The following is a 20,796-nucleotide window of genomic DNA, read 5'->3' as shown; positions in this document are numbered from 1 at the left end:
GTTTGCCATCCAGCAGCCCCCGGTACCAACCCAGGTTGTAGGGATCACATAATTTCCTGACCTGTCAGTGGTAAGCCCTATTTACTTATTGCTTCGATCACAGTGTCCCCATGTGCTTTATAGGAGTTCTTCCGAACTGGATCTTGTCATTAAACCTCCCAGGATGAGAAGTTTAAGCCAAGAGCCACCTTCCTCAGTAACGCCCAGATCCGTTTGCCGTTGCAGGTCGTCACGCTGTGGTACAGAGCTCCAGAGGTCTTGCTCCAGTCCAGCTACGCCACCCCCGTGGATCTCTGGAGTGTTGGCTGCATATTTGCAGAAATGTTTCGTAGAAAGTAAGATATACATTTTGTTTCACTATGCTTTCCTTGAAAAGAGACTTTGGGTTTTCAGTAAATTTAAGTGGCAGCATGACATTTCTCTCTCAAGGAGGGTCAGAACGTCCAGATCTACCTGCTCCAGGCTTCCACTTCCAAGCCATTCCTGAAACTGTCTTCTCAGTCCTTACAGTGTAGTTTTGTATGCCAGTAGGTTCCAGCTCTTGGAAAGTCTGTTTGGAAGGGAATACTCACTCCACTGTTTTTAGATTTACATTGTTTTTATTGGTGATAATAGGACATGGTGAACATGAGGCATATTGTGGTATTTTTTTAGTGAGGAAATATCCTCAAGGTGGACTTTATCCACAGAAGGAGGACCAGGACTGCTAAGTATATAGAGATTTTTTTAACGGAAATTTTGAGGGTGAGAATAGTTGAGAAAACAGAATATTTAGGCTGAAAAAGAATAGGCAAGGAGGATGTCAGTGCTATTTCACAATACTTTAAACGCTGCCCTGTGGAGGAGAGATTAGACATATTCAGGCACTGTAGAGGGCAGAAATAGGACCAAGGATATAGAAATTACAGAAATAAAAATTTTTGATCAGAGAGAAGAAAATCTAATGATTAGACAGTTATCTGAAGAGTAGATTGGGGTTTGTGAGTTCTCACTGGGTGTCAGAGAAGAGGCTGGCCCACCACACACTGACAGTGTTTTCAGCAGCTTTCGTAGAGTAGATAGGTAGGCTAGATGACCTTCAGGGCCCCTCTGAGTCTAAGAGTCTGTTATTCATTTGTTTGATTTTCAGGTCACAAGAAATAGCCAAACAATATAATAAAGATATGCCAGGAAAATAATCCATACCTGGGTACTAAGTTCAGCCTGGTCGAAATTAAACAAAGAACCTAATCATAATCTAATCTCTCTTTTCTATTTTTATTTCCATGGGAAAATATGAGTAGGGAGGCTGAATGTATTCCCACTGGACATGATATGTTCAAAATGTAGCTGCATGATAGCTCTCAAGAAAAAGGAGTGGTCAGCCATTGCTTGTTTGTTTGTTTTAACCAAACAAGGTTTTATGCATGTAATAAATTTGGGGAACTATTTCTAGAACTCAGCAGAGTCATCTGTAGCTCATAGGATGGGCTGTAAAGGAGATCAAACTACAAAGGTGTTTAATGCAGGCCTACTGTGTGCCAAGTACAGCACCAAAGCTCTTCTCTTATGCTACCTTTTTTACTGCTCACAGTAAGAGGAAACTGAGATGGAGTGGTAAGTTTACTTGTCTAACATCTGGCAGCTAAGAAGTAACAGGGGTATACATGCAAAGGCAGTCTTTCCAGTACTAATCCTGCATTGTTTTTCAACCAAGGAGGGGAGAAAAAAAGTTAATATTGAACTCAACTGCAGTGTTTGCTGAACATGCTAAATAAGGGACTTTTAAAGTGAGGCCCCTGGACGAGCATCATCAGCATCACCTAGAACCTTGTTGGAAGTGCAGATTCTCAGGCTGTAGTCCAGACCTACTGGATCAGAAGCTCTTGGGCTGGGGTCCAGCAAGCTGTGTTTTTAACAAGCCCTGCACATGATCTCAATACCCCCTCCAGGGTAAGAACCACTGGGGTTGGATGACAGTATCACCAGGGATGGGCAGTCTTTAAAAGTGCGGCTCTCAGGCATCTCTCTTGAGAATCTGATTCATTACCGGACTGGGGGTGGGAATTCTTGTTTATAAAAAATGCCTCAGGTAATTATTTTCATCCAAGTGTGGAAAACATTGCATTAAAGGCTTATGGTCAGAACTGGGAATAATTTACTGTCAATAGAGCAGGGCGAGAGTTAGGACAGTCATTCTAGTTCATCCCAGGAATAACTTGGTGCAGCTAAGAATTGATTAGAGAAATGCTTATTGGAATTACATTTATGTGTCTAGAATTGTCCTCAAATGTAAAAGTCCTTCTTTTGGTACGGTAGGAGGGCAGTCAGTTATTTTTCAACCATACAGACTTGAATACTAGCCAAGATTGATGATAAAAACCAATTTTTTAAAAAAGATGTTAGAAGAAAGATAAAATTTAAGAAATAAGCATTTATTACTAAGAAATTTGCTGTATATTTAAGTTTAGGCAGTCCCCACTGATGGAACAAGTGCAATCAAAAATTTTATTTTAAAGCATTAAAAAACATTTTCCACTGAAGTGATAGTATAATTGGTTATTGGGTTCCCAGCCTAGCTTGCAGAATCCTGTATAATCTGTAACATACATGAAACATCAATTGTGCTAATTCATCACAACCTTTTTTCTGTGGCAAAATTCATTCTGTGTTTCAATCTAAGATGACAGGAATACCCCTTTCTCCACTCTGGCATTTGGATCGAGAAGGGGGACTCAAATGTTGGAGGCTCAAGGAAAGGCTTCTTTGACAATAATGGCAACAATCTGCTTCAGTTTGCTGGAAAAGTGAGATATTGGGTAGAGACCCATTGGCTCTTACGATGCGCACATAAGAAAATACACTTTCTCCTAGAGCCTTGCACAAAGGTAGTAAATTGAAAAGTAGTTGCTTGGAGGGGGAAGAAATATCAGAAACCAGGTCCATGTGCCTTTGAGGTTGCAAGAGAATGAATCCAGGCCAATCACATGTCATTACTAGGGTGGGTGCCTTGTCTCCTAGGTAGTTCCTGCTGGTTTGGCTGTGCCCTTGAATGTGGCCATGGGATCTGACCCTTGTTCCTGCTCAGTTCACATTTGGTATTTCCTGTGATATCACCCAGATATTTGAACCTGGAACGCTTCTTAGTTACGCTAGATGTGTTCTGGGGTCCAACCCCCTGCTTGACCTGATTCTGACCTGACTCCTAATTGATTCAGTGGTGACCCAGTTGAGAATTCAAAAGCCATTGATTCTGAAAGCAGATTTCCTCATTACTTTAGGCTAATCCTAAATCAGGGAATTCTGGCATGTGTCCACTCCAGGTTTCTTCTTGTTGCTAAGGCAGTAATTCCCAAATTTTTTCATCTCTTTATCACCTTCATTGTTTTGCCATATTCTTATGACAACTGTACTGTTATTTACTTAGTTTTTTTGCTATGCTAAATCAACTTTTTTTATTTAGCTTCATCTTAAACAAAAATAATAAAACTATAGATTTGGTAAGCCAGTTATTTGCCTGATACACATTAGAATAAATATATAACCATAAAAATTGGTAGGAAAATTATTAAATCCATGTTCACCCCCTGAAATTATCTCACATATCACTAGTGATATATGTCACATGTTGGAAACCCTGTAACGGTGTGTTCCATTCAGTCTACAAATAATTTATTGAGTGGCTACTATATACAAGGCCCACTCTAGAAGGATAACTTAAATCCTAGTAGAGAAGAGAGGCATTACATGTATAATTAGTTAATCAACCAGAGCTGGGGTAAGTGCTGTGAAGATGTGTAGGGTACTCTGAGTGGCTGTAATAAGAAGACTGTTTTGGGGGAGTGAAGGAGATTTCTCAGTTGAAGTCTAGAAGTCCAGATTAACCTTTCTTAGAGGTCACATCCTAGTTATTTATATAAAATCTTTGCAGAATAATCACTTATGCATCAGCAAGGCATCGGGAGGAGAGAAGAAGCAAAGGGAGTTAACATTTGTCATGTGACAGGCCCAGATCTGGGGTCCTTCACATTCATTACCTCATTAGAACCTTATCCTGGGGGCTATTATCCAGACTTTACAGATAATGAACTAGAGCCTTCCACAAAGATGGTGAGTAACTTGTCCATGGACACACAACTGTTGAATGACAAAGCCAAATCTGAACCCAGGTCTGCCTGACTCCATAGCCTTTGATTTTTCTACTCTGCTGTGTTTCTGCCCATGCTATTGTTTGGTCTCCTAGAGCATATTTTTTTTCTGGAATGTTTTATGTATTATTCCAATGTAGCAGCAATGATATTTTAGAGAGGTCAAGAAGCAAATCACACGTTTAATAGATTTGATTTTCCATCTCTTCTGTATTGGAAAGGTGGACCAATGCTCCATCATATTGTTAAAAGGTACATGCCTTCTATTCTAAAATTGAATGTCTAGGAAATATGAAATCCATAAAGAGAGTCTTAGGGCAGATGGTTGACAAAGAGCTAGGGAGTTTAAATACCATCTGTCACTATGATCTGAGCTTAATGATTGCCCACACTGACCCACAGACACATTCTACAGAATGGGTAAGAGCTGGATTCTTTATCTTCCTCCTTCAACTCTTCCTCCATAGGTAACACATCTTCATTCCACATTGAGTTATATTTTAATACTAAAAAAAATTGTTATGAATTTGGTCAACAGCCAACTAGTCAGCTTAAAGGATGGAACTGGATGGATGGATGGGTGGATGGACAGATGGATGGATGAGCTGGATTGATTTTTAACTACATGGCAAAATAAATTCACAGTGTTAACTCTCCAGGTATCTATCGGTTGCCTTGTGATCCTGGTCAGAACTGTTGTCTGTGGTTTGAAAGTTATGGGGTTTTCCAAGTTACAGCAGAGTCATAAAAAGAAAATGCACATTTAAAAAATAAGACATGCTACTAATTCTTCGAATGTAGAGATTGTGGTAAACAGATAGTAATTCTTAGAAGTTCTGGGTTGCCAGCTCTGCTGATCCCTAGCTGAGAAATGCCAAATGCCACCAGGAAGACTATAACAAATACAGTTACTGTTAGAAGGAAACAAACGGGGCTTCATCCATATATTTCCCCTTGTCTGGTGGCCTCTCTAGGCTTGTCATCATTGATTTCTATGAATTAAACACCCAGTAGTTGAGAAACTGACAGTGAAACTGTCCTTTGTGGCTCAGCCTTTAAAATGTCACTGAGTGCCTTGCCAACTTTCCCATTGGTTACTGTGTTTGTGCTTCCCCATATTTGAGTGCTCTCATTAGTGACATCAAGGAAATGAGGTCCTTAACCTGCAGCCCCAGACACTGAGGCACCAGAAGGTGAGTCCTAGCCTGTGAGAGGAAACGCATCACCTCAGGGTAGGTCAGAACATGTGTGTAGCAACTACGGCCCTTGCTGGACTTCCAGATTTCTCGTCTCTTCTTGGATATTTTCCTAGACATTTTTTTCTTCTTCTTTAAAGAACCAGTCAAGCAGCATGAATTCTAAAGGAGCACTTTCTTTAGTGAGGAAATACCCAAGATGGTACCCAGGAAAAGGACCAATCTTGACTGAGTAATGCATACAGGGTAGTTCTGTATGAGCAAGTAAGTACTTCTGTAATGTAATCAGTACTGATTTTTTCATTCTTTTTTTTTTTTTTGGCAGCAGGCCAGTATGAAGATCCAAACCCTTGACCTTAGTATTATCAACACTGCACTCTAACCATCTAAACTAACCAACCAGCCCTATTTTCTTTTATTCTTAATGTGTATCTTCAACATGAATTTGATAAATATGTTCATTTTCATGATGTATACTGAGAAGCTGCCATCAGGCTTGGTCTTTCCCTGTTGGGACAGCTCTTAGCCCTCCAGCTCCCCAACCCAGGGCCTCTCCGGTCTGGCACCCTGGGCCTGTTTTATGGTCTTCTCTACAAACTAGATTTTATCTTCTTAGTACTCTTCCAACCATTCTGACATCAGATTCTTCCCTCCTACTTCACAAATCACTGCTTCCCTTTTACTGACAACTGCAGGTCCACTACTTCCTCTCATGTTCCCATCCCTGTTCCAACCAACACCTCCCTTCTCTGGCTCTCTCTACCTCTGTTAATCCTTTCTGCTCTGCCTCTTGGAATCCTTGTTTGGAGGCAACAAGTTACCCTGCTTCCCTGAGTTTTTCCTCACAGTCTCCTTCAAAGTAACTAAAACCAGGCCTTTTTCTGCAGATGTTCTATCCCCCCTGAGAAGAGAAGTGCAATATTCTTAGCCATCTGCTGCTTGGTTGCATTATTCTGCGAAAGCCTCTCAACTTCTTTTTGCCATCCTCTTATATACCTGTTTCCCTGGTCTCAATTGTATCACATGGAGACATTCAGGACCAGTGATTTTTAAGCATCAAGCGACTACAGGGTAAGAAGAAACGCTACTGATGGAAGTGCTTTGCACACAGGTGGAGACAGAGCAGGTCGAGGGTCTGGGTGACTCAGCAGTGGTGTCACTCACTTACACTCTCCTTGTCCCCTTACCCGGTACTTAGGCATTTGGTGACCCTTGAGATGAACTCAGGTTCTCTGTTCACTTCTCAGGTACATTGCACCTGAGGGACATCATCACCCAGGTGCGCCACCATAAAAAAGAAAGCTTTACATTGTGCTGATAACACCAAGGTCAAGGGTTTGGATCCCCGTATCAGCCAGCCACCAAGATAAAAAAAAAGAAAGAAAGCCCTACCTACAGACAGAGATGAGGACAACTGAGCACACGTGCTTGTTCAGCACTTGCCAGCTGGGCTTTTGGTGGGCAAGTCCGCACTCCTCCAGCTCCCCTCCTTTGGTTTCAGACCCGTTCCACGCTAGGATTTCTCCTCTTCTACCCCCACAGTCCTTAAGCCCCATCCGCTCCACACTGCCTGCTCAGGATTCAGCCTCCTCTCCCAATTAGTTGAGATCAGGGAGGCCATCAAGATGAGCTTCCCCCTTCTTTCAGCTCAAAAATCTCTCATGTTGACCCTCTCTCCTCCTTCTCTCCTATTTCTGAGAAGGATGCATTCTGCCTCCTTACAAGGCAAATCCCTCAATCCATGCTCTTGATGCTACCCTGCTTGCAGGCTCTCACTTCACCCATCATCCCTTCTGATTTGCCTCTTCACCCCATCTCCCAGCTCCTCTCTCCATCCTGGAAGAGATCCTCATTCCCCTTTTTGTATCCTCAATCTTTCTCCTTCCCTTCATGGCCAGACTTCTTAAAAGAATAGTGTCTCTACAAATAGCCTCCGCTTCCTCACCACTTGCTTGTTCCTTAATCCCTTCCAGTGATAAAAATAATATGTAACATTTATTGAGCACTTACTGTGAGCCAAGCACTGTATTCAGTACTTGAAAATATAGAGTTTCATTTAAATCTCAGAAGAACTGTATGGGTACTGTTGTCATTTGCATTTTGCAGATCAGAAAGCTGAGGGCCGAACAGGTTAAGTAGTTCAGAGAACCACAGCTAGTAAATGACAAGAAGAGTCTCTGGACCCAGGCTCCTCTGACCACACAGTCCTCCCACTTCTGCCCTGGACGTTGATGGCGACCCCCTCAGCATTGCATCCCGGGGCCTTCTCTCCATTCTCGTCTCACTTGGTGTCTGCAGCGTTCGAATCTTCTCCCCATTCACTCCATGAAAGCCTCCCTGCCCTTGCTATGGGTGAAGGATCACCCTCTTGGATGCCTCTGCCTTCATTCCCTTTACCAGCTCTTCGTCTCTCTTCTCCCAAACCTAGATGTTTCCAAAGAGTGTTCTGACTAGATAAGATACAGATGACCCTCAGTGGGGCTCTAGACCCACATTTCAGTCTCCTGGTGGACTGACTCTTCTACCAGCCATCTCACAAACACCTTGTCTTCACCAACTCTCAAACCAGCTTCTCTTCTTGCCTTCCCTTTTTCTGTTAATGGAAGCCACATCGGTGGTTACCCAGCTAGGTCCTCAAAATCACCTTGGAGTCGTCCTCATCCTTCTATATTCAAGTCCTATGGATCTGTCTCCATAGGGTCTCTCAGATCTTGTGCCTTTCCATCATGATTTCCACCACCCTGATTTAGGCCTTCAACAATCACCCAGCCTGGAGCACTGGCCTGCCAATCCGTCTCATTTTGAGTAATCCTTTGCATCTCCATCACCCTGAGGGAGAGGTGACACTTTTCCACTCATTAGTGTACTTCCAGTAAATTAACATTTCTGTTGTCACCCTTTTTCAAAAACTTGCTAAAACTGATACAGAAACCTTGGCCCTCAAGACCTTTCTAAAGAAAGCCCCAACTTCATTCTGGTCTTAGGACATATTACTCTCCAAGATGTAGCTATTTGTGAAAGTGACCTACATTTTGGCCCCAAAAGATGTCTCAGGTTTCCCTCCTTAGAACCCTTGCCTTTCTCTTGTCCCAGGTGCCCTCCTGCCTTCTCTCATCTTCCAGACTTGAACCTAGAAGCTGCCTCTCTAAGGAAGAGCTCTCTGTACTCTGTCTCCCTCAGCAGCTCCACCCATTTTGTCTACCTCTCTCACGGCACTTTTCTGAGCCACGTTCTTGCTGTGCACAAATGATGTCCACCATAGCTGCAGTAAGGGTGTCATGCAGAGCACCATGTTCTTTCTTAGGAACCAGAAACCTAAGTCTGTGTTCCATCCTCACCCTACCAGCTTTGTGACTGACAGCAAACCATCAACCTCTGGAGCTTAGTGTCTTAACCTGTAAAGTGGAAAGAGTGGGATGCCACATCCATTGACTTCAAACTGTGCTTCACAGATTCCTAAGATCCCCTCCTATGTATAGTCTGGGGAGTTCCCAGACCTTCTTGCACCCATGCTCAGCTTTAATCAGAGCAGCTTGCTTTTATCTTTTCTCTGTATTGGGCTTCTGAGATTTAAAAGGGTTCTAAAACATTGGAGTGGATAATGCCCAAGATTCACTCCAACTCTGATATTCTTTGCTTCTGGATAGAACCATGTGTTGGTCATTTCTGGAACTCTTACCGTGTCTAGGACAGCTAACACTTGTTGACAGAGCTTATTACACATCCTTATGTACTGTTCTGAGCACTTGGCATACACTATTCTGTTCAATCTTCCCAAGTAACTTGCCCCAGGATCCCACATCTGATCCTTGGCAGAGCTTGAACTCAAAGCTGTTTGACCTACAACAGCTACACTGAGCTGTAATGAGCTACACTGGAAAAATAGCCAGACATAGGACAGAGAGTAGCAGTATAACAGTTGGGGTGTGTGTGTGTATGTGTGCCTGTGTGTGTGTGTGTGTCTTTGTTCATGTGCGCATATGCACATGCCTCCCTCTCTACCCTATTCCTTTTTTTAAAAAACATTTATGTTGCCTTATGGAACATCTATACAATTCTAAACCAGCTCTGTCCAGGAGAAATATGATGTGTGTCACAAATGTAGTTGTAAGTTTTCTAGTAGACACATTTAAAAAGGTAGAAAGAAACAGGTCAAATTAATAATATATTTAATTAGCACAGCTTATGCAAAATACTGTCATTTCAACATGTAATGAATATTTTTAAAATATGAATGAATGAGATATTTTACATTCTTTTTTTCATACCAAATTTTCAAATTCCAATGTGTATTTCACACTTACAGCACCCCTCAGTTCAGACTAGCCACATTTCAAGGGTTCAGTAGCCACCTGTACTATATTGGACAGTACAGGTCTAAACCATCAAATAAGAAGATAAAGAAGAAACAGAAAACTTGCCATATATGGAGAAATGGGGAGAAAAACAAGTTAGAAAAATTGATTTCTCATTGTTCCATTTCCTGCATCATCTCTTTTAGTTTGAATGGGGGCTATAGAAGTTGGGGTCCTTACACATAAAACCAGCAGAGCTGAGGTTGATGCAGCTGCTTGGCCTTCTTCCCCTGAACTGGTGGCACTTGAGTGCCAACTTACAAGTGTAAGGTGTTTATAAGCACTAGCAGATCTTCCCCAATATATCTTTTGATAAACGCTTGCACCTGGGGAGCCTCATTGTCTCTCCTTGCTCCACATGCCACTTTCAGAAATAAGAATAATTGCTGAAGGAAGGATCAAGTTAGGAGATCTAGATGCCAGTTAGCTTTATTTAAAAAAAAAATTAACCAAAAATTATTTTTAAAATACAATAGTCTGGTTGTAAAAATGCCAAATGGTACATAAGTATAAAATTGTGAATATTGTCGTTACTATACCAAAATCCCAAAATAACTCACTGGGTATACTTCCAGATTTTCTTTAATACAAATTCAAAAGTATATTTGTATTTATAAATACATAAATACATATGCACACATGGACACCTGTAAATCTCTCTCACTGAAATGGCCTTATAGTACACTTTTCTATACTTTGCCTTTTTCACTTTATTTTTATTATGTCAGTACATAGAGATCCAACTCATGTTTAAACTGATGAATAACAGTTCATTTACTTCATAATTTAACTAATTTTTTGTTGATGAACATTTAAGGTTTATTTGTTTGTTTGTTTGTTTTATCCCATTCCAAACAGTGTTGCAGTAATATCCTTTTGCTTGTTTTATGGAACATTTGTCCAAGTATTTCTGTATGGTGAATTCCAGAAGTGAAATTACAGGGTCAAATAACATGCATATTTTTTAAATTCTGCCAGCTAACCCAAACTACCCTCCAAAAAGCTTCAACTAAACTCTGTGTTTAGCTTAAGGTGGGAAGTAGGATTGAAATTCTCAAACATTAAGAAAGGTTGTCAAGAATAAAGCAAGACGAGAACTCTTATGTAAGCCTTGGCTACTTCTTCTACTCCTATTTAAAAATAATATCAAGTGGAACATAAGTGAATATGGTAATTTTTAAAAGCTGTTGTTAAGATTGGTTTGATGCATGAGAGACCTCTCTCAACTGTAAAATTCACTGTGGGTTTCCTTTCTATCAGTTGGGTAGTGATAGGGAAGGAATCGACCTCATTTTTTCAGTTAAAGAAAAAATTATCTTTGATAAAGTCCCACGCAACTGCTCAGATTAGTTTTTTCCAGTGCACAGGCAGTCCAAAGATCATTCTGCCTAGGCTTGGAGAGTAATGTATGTTGCATTCTGATCTTCCTTCCAGATAGGACATGGAGCCTGGGCCTCCTCTTTACTGCATTCTTCCTTCCTTCTTTGTTAGTCACCAGAGCTCATGCATCATTGAACTTCAGATTTTGTCTTCTGGGTCTACTCCTTGGAATAACTCTGGAAGCACTTCCATCAGTCACTTCCTCTAACTAGGAAAAGAATTAGACTAATTGTTTCAAGTCTGCCTGTCATAAAGTCTCAGGTCTACCTGGTCAAGTCTTTCAACCACTAAGTTGGATAAAAATATTCAGTATGAGGCAAGAAGCCACCCACTTTTTATTATAAAACACTGGTTGAAAAAGTAGATATTTTATGCATTGAAAGCCAGTTCTTACCAATCTAATCTTTAGTGGGTGGCAAACTTCTCATCATCTCCTTTTTCTCATGAACAGGAGGTATTTCCCAGCCCTACGAAATAAAAAGTACCAGGCCTACACAAAATTATTTTAGCTGGAGTTTGGACCTCTGATCTGAGTTGAGTCTGGGTTACTCGGTAACTCCTTCAAAGCCTGATGTAACATTTACATTTATTGTTTTATAATGTTCATGCAAACTTACTAGATAAGACAATAAATATAGTAAATATTACAAGATACTATTCAGATAAATGTAAATTCATGATATTTTATTATATGACTGCATAATTTCCCACAAAACAGTGCTAAGGTGCTAAATTACAACAAATGGTAGGATGTTACAAAAGATTCTCCTAGATCTGTACTAAAATGATAGGTTTTAATGACAATCTGCAGGTAACTTCATTTGGCCAACTGCTGTGGGGAGGTCTGTGTCTGTCTGATACCCATGTTCCGTTGTTTTGCACTGAGAGTCTGCTTCCCATCTGGCCCTCATGGTGGCTGAAGGAGCTGGCCTCTGGTAAGACCCAGTGCTTGGTTTAATTGAGAAGTACTGGGCAATTTTCTTATAGAAATATAAGGTATTACCTAGTTTCCTTTTCTCTCTCTCTTCATCTCCTTTTCTCCTCTTCTTTCCCCTCCACACCCCTCTTCTCCTCCTCCTCCTCTCTCTCTTCCACTCTCTCCCTCTGTCACTCTCTCCCTTCTCTTCCTCCTCCCATTTTAACCATGGGAAATACAGAGCATTCAACATGGTCTTCCATGTCAACCTTCTCTGATGATACATGATAGTACTGGGTTTGCAACTTATTGCTCTATTTTTGCTTTCTAAATTAAATTTACAGGTATTAAAATTTACTCATAGATAGGATTAAGAGTTGTTGGCTGCTTAGGAGTGTGTGTGTGCATGCACACACATGCACGCACAAACATTTTTATAATAACAAAAGTGTGACAGACACAGTTACAGATGTATGGACCATATATACTTGCAAATTGAAATATTAAAATGACAATTGAAAATGGCAGATTTCCAGTGGAAATTAGATTTTACTACGAACTGAGTTGGATGCTACCAGCTCTTCTCTTATCACTGGCACAGTCAGAGTTTGGTGGACATTCCCTGTCCAGAACCTGGGAGGAGATCCAAAAGTTTGAAAGTCAGGCAGCACAAGCCTGCCAAATGTGTTTGTGCTATGTTGCTCGACCACTGAATTGGTAATAATTTGACATACTAATATTTCAATATTCAGAAGTAATTTGGAAGTCAATTGCTGTATCCGTTTTGCTTGTCAGAGTCATATTGAATTCTGCATGCAATCAAGTTAATTTCAAAGAAACTCAGTTAAGCAGTATACAGCCCCAGTTAAAAATGGCACTGGACTTTAGTATTTAGACATTTCTCATTTTTCTCTGTACTGGTATCTTATTTACAGATGGCATATTAACAGCTTCCTCTTACATTACCTCTGTGGGCCCTCAATCAAAATTTATTCAAAATATTAGGAGCTTTTAGTTTAAAATGATACCTACTACCCCTCCCTCAATTTCTTACTAAAAAGACAAAAACATCCAATATTAAAAATTAAGACTGGCAGTGAAATAATTATCAAAATTATTTGGGAGAATTCCCATTTAGCCAGAACTAGAGAAAAACTCTTTTGGTGACACAGGTTTGTTATGTGCACCTGAAAATAGGTAGACCTTTTTCCACCTCTCTCACTCCCTTTGTTTCAGAAATACAAGATTGATTTCAGTTCAAAAAATGGGCAGCTATTCCCATTACTATTGCTATTGAGAACACAGTACTATTGACTTAGCTCTGCCATCAGTATTACATCTCTTTCTCTCTCAGAGAGAAGACTACAAGTATCAGAAAAACATACATGCAAAAAGGGACCAGGGGTTCTGGAGGTGAGAATAAGATATTTAGTAGGTGGGGACAGAAACACGAGAGCAATATTAGATGAAACATGCTAAATGTTAAAATCAAAAAACTACTCAGAGACATTAAGTGTTTACAGAATGAGTTCAAAGTAGTGTATACACTGTGTTGACTACAAATTATTTGGGTAGATTGCTTCTCTTAGAAGAATCAGAAAACAAACCTAAAAGAAAAAACTTCCTGTAAGTTTTGAAAAACTGCTACCAAACAAGGCAAAGTAACATTATCCAAAAGACTCAAAAAAGATACAAAATCCTGAAAATTATTAACTAGCAAAATCAGAATAAAATTTCTAAAAATCAGTAGACTAACTCAAAAGAGTGTTAGAAGACATAGTGTCTAAAACAGAAAGACATAGTGTCTAAAACAGAAACAAAAAGCCACAAGAATTGAACATTCTAAAATGTAAAAACAGCAAACTGAGATGAGAAGGTAAATGAACGAGATGTGGAATTGTAAGGAAAGCAAGTACAGTAGCACAATTAAAATCTGATAGTAGGAAGTAAAAGTAAAATTAATACTGTAGGAAATGAAATTATTGTTGTAAAGGACAACATTGGAAGTTCTCACAGAATGCTGAGAAAAGAACAAAAAGTTTAAAATGGTGAGAAAATGACAGATGTGAAGGATAGAGAATGGAAATCTGGCCTAACGAGTTGATGGTCTTAAAATGCAGTAATAAAAAACATAATTAAAGAAACATGTTCCTAAACTTAGAAAAGACTTGAGTATGCAGATTAAAATGTCTCATAATATTTGGGGGAAAACTATTGAAAAGAGACACTATTTTGTTGTGATGCTCAAGGCTCTGAGTACAGAAAACTCAATTTGGATCAACTAAAGAATGAGGAATTTGCTGGCTCACCTAAACAGTGATTCCGGAGATGGGTGAGCTTCAGGGTTAGCTTAATCCAGAAGCTGCAGCTCCATTTCTCTGACATTCCCTCTTCTATGTCTTGGCATCTTCAGAGACTGTCTTCACTCATGGCAAAGTGGTTGTAGTTAGTTCCAGGTTGCACATCTGTACAGCAGGATACTTGGATACAGAACACATTCTTCTGTACCAGGATTCCAAACAAGAGGCCTGAGATTGATCCTTAGGACTGTTTGTGACATATGCCTACACTTGAACCGGTGACTGAAAGGCTAGAGAAATAGAATTTGCTGATCAGATAGATGGTAATTTGAAGAACATCAGTGTTCTCCTACAGGAGGAGGGGAAAAAATGATTTCTGGAGAGACAACCCATGGAATCCACTCCAAATACTGACAGAGCACATCCTGGGAAAATGTTTGAATTGCATGGAGAAAGAAAAAGCCTGTAAGGATCAAATAAATGTATTTTAAAGCTATACAAAAAGGAAAGAAAATCAGGCTGGCCTCAGACTTCTCTTTTGTTTAACCAAAAGCCGGGAGAGAAAAGAAAATTCCATAGCTTTGTGGGGAAAACATCTGTAATCCAAGAACTTTCTGCTCAGCTGAGTTGTCTTAAATGTGTGAAAGCATCAGAAAATTTCACATATGCAAGGATTCAGTACTGGTTGTGTATGTTTGTCGAATACCATTTGGGGATAGTTGAGCTAACCAAGGGGAGCGGGATGCCATAGTATGAGTGGACTGGGGGACCCAACACCTACTCTTCACAGAAGCTCTGAAGAGAACTGTGGCTCTGGCAGACCTCACCTGTTGGTACTGGCCATGCTAATGACATTATAGGAATGTGGTTTGGTTAGTATATTTTTCACAACAGCATCTGGATGACGCTTAAAAGCAAATACTGTAATTTCATTATGAATTATTAGTCCTATTATGAAAATAGCCCTGTAATTGGACTTCAGAAATTCCCCCCAAAAAGCCTGAGGCAGAGTGTTCCATCAGATTTAAAAGTCTAATTAAATATGACTAAAATTAAAATGTTTTGTTTTAGCCCACCTATGAGTAAAAAAAAATGGTCTCTAAAGACCTAAAAAAAAAAAAAAGTAGGTCAGAGTGAAAAACTAAAGATGAAATGGAAAGGAAGATGAATGAGATACGAAAATTATAAGGACCTAAAATGAAGTAGCCAAATTACTGTCCGCTTAGGAGGCAGGCAGCAAAGAGTGAAATCTATACTTAGGAGAATGGAGGAAGTCATGCAAAAGGCAAATTGGGTTAAACTTTCAGGTGGATGATTTGTTCCTTCTGATACTATCATTTCTGGCATTTTTCCATTTTTCTTTAATACTGAATTTTTCTATTTGAAGATGATCTATATTAATACAAAAAATGGAATTAATCAAAATGTTCAACATTAGTGGAATTGCTTAATAAATAATAATGTATCAATAAAATTGATGAACATTGTTGAAGTATGAAAATATTTGTGCTATAGTGTTTCTCCCTAACAGTGGGAGTGCTAACTCTCATGTTATTCATGTTATTGGATGTGTCGTGTTATTAATATTACTGCTTCACTTACCCATTATTAAAATATTGATGTACTTCGATACTCTTTGGCAAAGAGCCACTACCCAGAGTACCCCAGCTCTCTAGATGCCTCTGGCTCTCTCCCAGGACCCCCAGGGCCTCCCTAGGATCCAGCAACTAAAGAGTTACCTACCAGCTGCCATATCAGGGTTCTCCAGAACCTGGGGTTCTATCATGTTAAAAAAAAATTTTTTTTTAGTATTATCTGATATTATCTGAGGCTGTAGAGATGCTTTCCTGGGAATACACATTTGCTTTAATTCCTGTATTTTCTTTAAGTCCCCTGAAGTCATCCTATGCTTCTGGCAGTAGTTTCTTCCAGGTACCATTTGAACAATTCCTGGTTTAGGGCAATTCATTATGTTCTTTATAATATCAAAGACCTTTCACTAGTCTCTAACTTGCTGCTGATCTTTATCCTAATTCCTGGACCTTAAAGCCTTCTGGAAATGAGTTAAAATTTAGAATTTAATGTCTAGCTGTGAAATTCTTCCTGTTTTTTGTTATTGTTTTGTTTTGAGGCAGATGTAGCATTGTCATTCACCACTGTCAGCTATATTGGCACGGAAATGTCCACCAAAAGTGGTGGCCCAGAATGGTCCCCAAATATGTGTACACCCTAATCCCTATGAATTTGTTATGTTACATGGCAAAAGGGATTTTGTAGATATAATTAAGATTATGAACCTTAAAAAAGGGAGATTATTCTGGATTAACTGGATGGACCCAGTCTAATCATATGAACCCTTTAAAAGCAGAAAACTTTCTCAGGATAGAGGCAAGAGATAAGACAGAAGGGAAAGTCAGAGATTCCAACAACCTCAATGAGATTGGAAGCAGATTTATCTGTAGAACCTTGAGAATGAAATGCAATTCTGGTGACAGGCCTGTGTAGCTTTGTGTGGCTCTAAACAGAGAACTGGCTAAGGCTTGCCATCTTGTACTTTTGACCTACAGAACCATGAGATGATACATGGGTGTTGTTTTAAGCCACTAAATTTGTGGCAATTTGTTGCAGCAGCAATAGAAAATTAATACGCCAATATATAAAATAACAACAACAAAAGAAAGGGAAGGAAGGTAGGTAGGTTGGTTGGTTCTCAACCAAAAAAAAAATCCCAACAACAACAGTAGAATAAACAGTAAACATTTTAGAACACACAAATCAGAATGACTGCTGACGTGCTCTCTGGCTGAGTAAGGAACACCAATTTTGAAGGCCAAAAGGACTCAGGGAGAGCCTGCTCTCAGCACTTAACTTAGATTATACAAAAGGATTTGGAGTTTGGGAGCAGGGAGAGCCTGCTTTCAGCACTTAACTTAGATTATACAAAAGGATTGGGAGTTTTGTATGTACATACACAAATTTGTATGTGTATGTATATCATTTTTTGTAAGAAAAATATTTTAGAGAAGAACCATTTGAGCAAAGTGGCCTTGCACAGTGTGTAATTAAAGGAGAGTGGGTGTATTATTTGTAGTTTCTGTTTGTTTATTTAAAGTCAATATTGTATATAGTAACAAATTGGTGAGAGGAAGAAATTATGCAAAGAGGAGATTGTTTTGACAATGGGTACATGCTGTCCCATTTGTATTTTATCTCTTCTGGTACAACTATAAAACTTAGACAAACTTTTAAAGATGCGTTAACACAAAGTCTGGGTGTTAATTTATGGTTCCTAAACTCTGAAAGCTATTTACATTAGGCTTCAACCCAACTAGAAAGTCAATATATGTGAGTTGCTTTGTGATATAAATTACATTGGTAATATGGAATTCTGCTATTCTATGCTATAATTTCAAAGGTAGTTGAGCAGGGACGTCGACACTCTGCAACCAGACTGCCTGGCTTTAAATCCCAGCTCTTCCACTTACTGCCATTTGACCTTGAGCCAGTTACTTAACTGCCCTATGCCTCAGTTTTCTTTTCTGTGAAAGTGGATAATAAGGCTACCTCTCTCATGGTTTATTGTGAGAATTTAAAGTGCTCAAACTAACACCTTCGTGCATTGATTGGAAGCAGTAAATGTTAGCTATAATCATGATTGTTATCCTTTCCTGAAACATGGAAATATTCCTGAAATCGGGGCTTTCTGGTTCCTTGGGATAAAGAAACAATTGATCCCAAGGATCCCCCCAAGTGGAAATGGTCTATCCATCCTGTATAAGAGAACAAAACCAGGACATCCAGTCACCTGTCAGCCCTCTCTGTTCCCGCTTCACTGTTATTTTCCACTTCAGAATAGTGAGGCTTTATAGATAATGTTGGCATTGTAGCAGTCTTTACCATATAAATCTTTATTTTTTAACACCTTAAAAGAACATTTCTCTATCTGCTATATTGTGAAATAGTGTATCATGAGATGATAATAGGCATGAAATGATTGATCAATACTAAAATAATTTGAGAAATGCTGGGTTAAACAAAAGTTTCAGAGCCCTCATCTGTAATGTAAAATTTGAATTTCTAAGGATATATATTACATTGCTCACCAAACGTATTTGACCATGGAACATTTTTTTCAAGATATGCCCCTCTTAAGATTTCCTAGAAGTGTTCTGCACATCCAGTTTGGGAAACAACTACCCTAAAATATGAGCATATTTTACCATGATTTAACACTTATTGAAGTATAATATTATGAATTATAGCTTATTGTAAAGGAGATTTTATAGTTAGAGATCCCAAATATATGTATTTGTGTATGTGTATCCACAGTAAGAACTAAAATTATATTTAGATGAAACAGTAAAACAGATTAATTAATTGTAGATTAAAAATGGCCCTTGTTAGGTCAGGTTAGTGACTTTTCCCAATAGTTCTTCTCTGACAGAGATTATGAGATCATATCTTATAAGGGCACTTGGCAAAGGTTGAGTAATCAAATATATATAGAATTGGGCATTCTAGGTCTATCATTCATAAATTTAGTGAGGCCTTTTGTAAAAGTTTGTAGTTTCAGCCAGCATCATTTATTGAGATGGTAAGTTCTACAGTTCTACGTCTATAAGGTTAGTATGCCCTACGTAAAGAAATTCCTTCCTGTTGCCCTAAACTTACCTCTCTCAAATGTTAGGGATTTGATATTCAGGGTTGGTGAGTGCAACCAAATTTATTCTCATTGATTTTATAGACTTCAGCCTTATCCCCCTCTCCCTTGATCTTTTTCTTTCTAAACTAAAAAGTCCCCAATTTTGGTCTGCTAGTTGACTAATATCAAGAACTGTGAAGAATATAAAATTTTTTCTCAACTTGAAAGCTAATAAATTAGTCTGCCTCTGTTTCATGGATGCTGCAGAAGACACGAGACTCCTGAGTTAGAGACAAAGCACAGTTTATTACTCACAGCAGTAGCAGTAACTAGAGTGTTGGCATTTGCATGAGATCCCAAATTCCCATAGGAAAATAAGACTGTTCAGGTGACAACTGCACACCCAAGGGGTTGTGTTACAGAAGAGAAACCCCAGGCTTAGGGAATATGAATATTTTGTAATGGGCAGTAAGTCAGCATGACCTTTGTTCCAGCAGGAGACATTATTATGTTGAAGAGTAAACAAATTTCTTTATGCTCTAGAGGGAGACATTATCTGTATCCTCCAAGGCTGCTCACTTGAAAATCTAGTCCAGGACAAATGCCCTCAGTGCCTCTGCTCACAAGATGTGCAAAAACACAGGGACCCATGCAGAATTGTTTCCCAACAGGTAATAGCTGTTCCCTCATCCCCTACTTCACTGTTCCTTCCTCTGAAGCAATTCTAGTTTCATTATGTGCATACCAGGCCTGCAATATTTAGATGAATATAAGTTGATGCTTTTATTTCTTGTCATAGAACTTAAACTCCACAGGGGCAGGGAACTTTGCTTTGTTTACTTGGATATCCCAAGTGCATAGAACTGTATCTAGCACATAGTCAGCATTCAATCCATTTGTTGAGTGAGTATGTGGAATCCATAAGTGTATTGGCTTTGCTGTGCAGAAGCAGCAATGATATCAGTGCCTTCAAGAGACTGCCTGCAGTGAGGACTCATCTTCCCTGAGCACTCCTCACCTGCCCCCCATCTCACCTGGTTGCTCCATCTCATCATTCCAATCTTGTCTTAAATGTTATTTCCTCAGAGGGGCCATCCCTGGCCCAGAATAAAATCAGTACCCTCTAGTATTCATTCATTCACATAGCTCCCTGTTTTTTGGTTTTTGTTGTTGTTTGTTTTTTTCCTTCATAGCACTTACCACGGTTTGCAATTATAATTTCATTTTAGTGTTTTCTGGCTGTTTGCCCCATCACTCATGAAGCTGGGGACCAGCCCATCTATTTTTCTCACCACTGTATGACTAATACCTAACAGAGCATGGCATAAAGTGGCCACTAAGTAAATAAGTGATGAATGAATGAACATATTGCAGCTGGTAGCTCAGAGCCTATCATTCTGTGCATAGCTTTGGCTTAAAAATGGGCCAAATGCATTATTTGGCCATTGCCTTCCTCAAAACAGTTTTGCCATGTTTCTCCCCAGTCACACCATCTCAAGATTTTTCTTCAGTGGGGTTTTGTATTCATTTTTTGTTTTGTATTCCCATAAAGCATTTAATTTTAAACTTAGAGGTTTTGTATCATTTTGCTAATCTAAATGATGTAAACATATTAAATCAATACTGGTCCTAGCATTTTTCCTTTGGGTAATTCTAATGTTTACACTTAAATTTTTAACCCACTTGCTTGATGAGGAAATGAAACTTAAAAAAAAAAAAAAGAAATGAAACTCCTATGGGATTCTTCTCTCAGTTAATGAATGAACAAATATTATTTGAAAAACCTACCAGATGTTCAGGATTATTCTGGGCACTGTGGAAGACAGCAAAGAAGTAAAGACCAAGCTTCAAGGAGGTTATAACCTACATGAGAAATAAGA

At 39.2% G+C, this 20,796-nt stretch overlaps 1 protein-coding gene across 4 annotated transcripts in view; it reads left to right on the top strand.

Moving 5' to 3' along the window:
• Nucleotides 1–20,796, top strand: part of CDK6 (cyclin dependent kinase 6) — a 218,353-nt gene that overhangs the window by 166,676 nt on the left and 30,881 nt on the right. For 3 of the 4 annotated variants that reach the window (XM_063099436.1, XM_063099437.1, XM_063099435.1), the window contains exon 5: nucleotides 226–335. The exons of the other annotated variant lie outside the window; for it this stretch is intronic. In XM_063099436.1, the coding sequence (XP_062955506.1) occupies nucleotides 226–335 (110 nt within the window). The remainder of the gene's footprint in view (nucleotides 1–225; nucleotides 336–20,796) is intronic. 4 annotated transcript variants of the gene reach the window in all.

This window comes from Cynocephalus volans, chromosome 6 (genome assembly GCF_027409185.1).
Source record: "Cynocephalus volans isolate mCynVol1 chromosome 6, mCynVol1.pri, whole genome shotgun sequence".
Taxonomy (NCBI): Eukaryota; Metazoa; Chordata; class Mammalia; order Dermoptera; family Cynocephalidae; genus Cynocephalus; species Cynocephalus volans.
The sequence above is the reverse complement of the archived record's forward strand: the minus strand, read 5'-3'. Positions and strand labels throughout refer to the sequence as shown.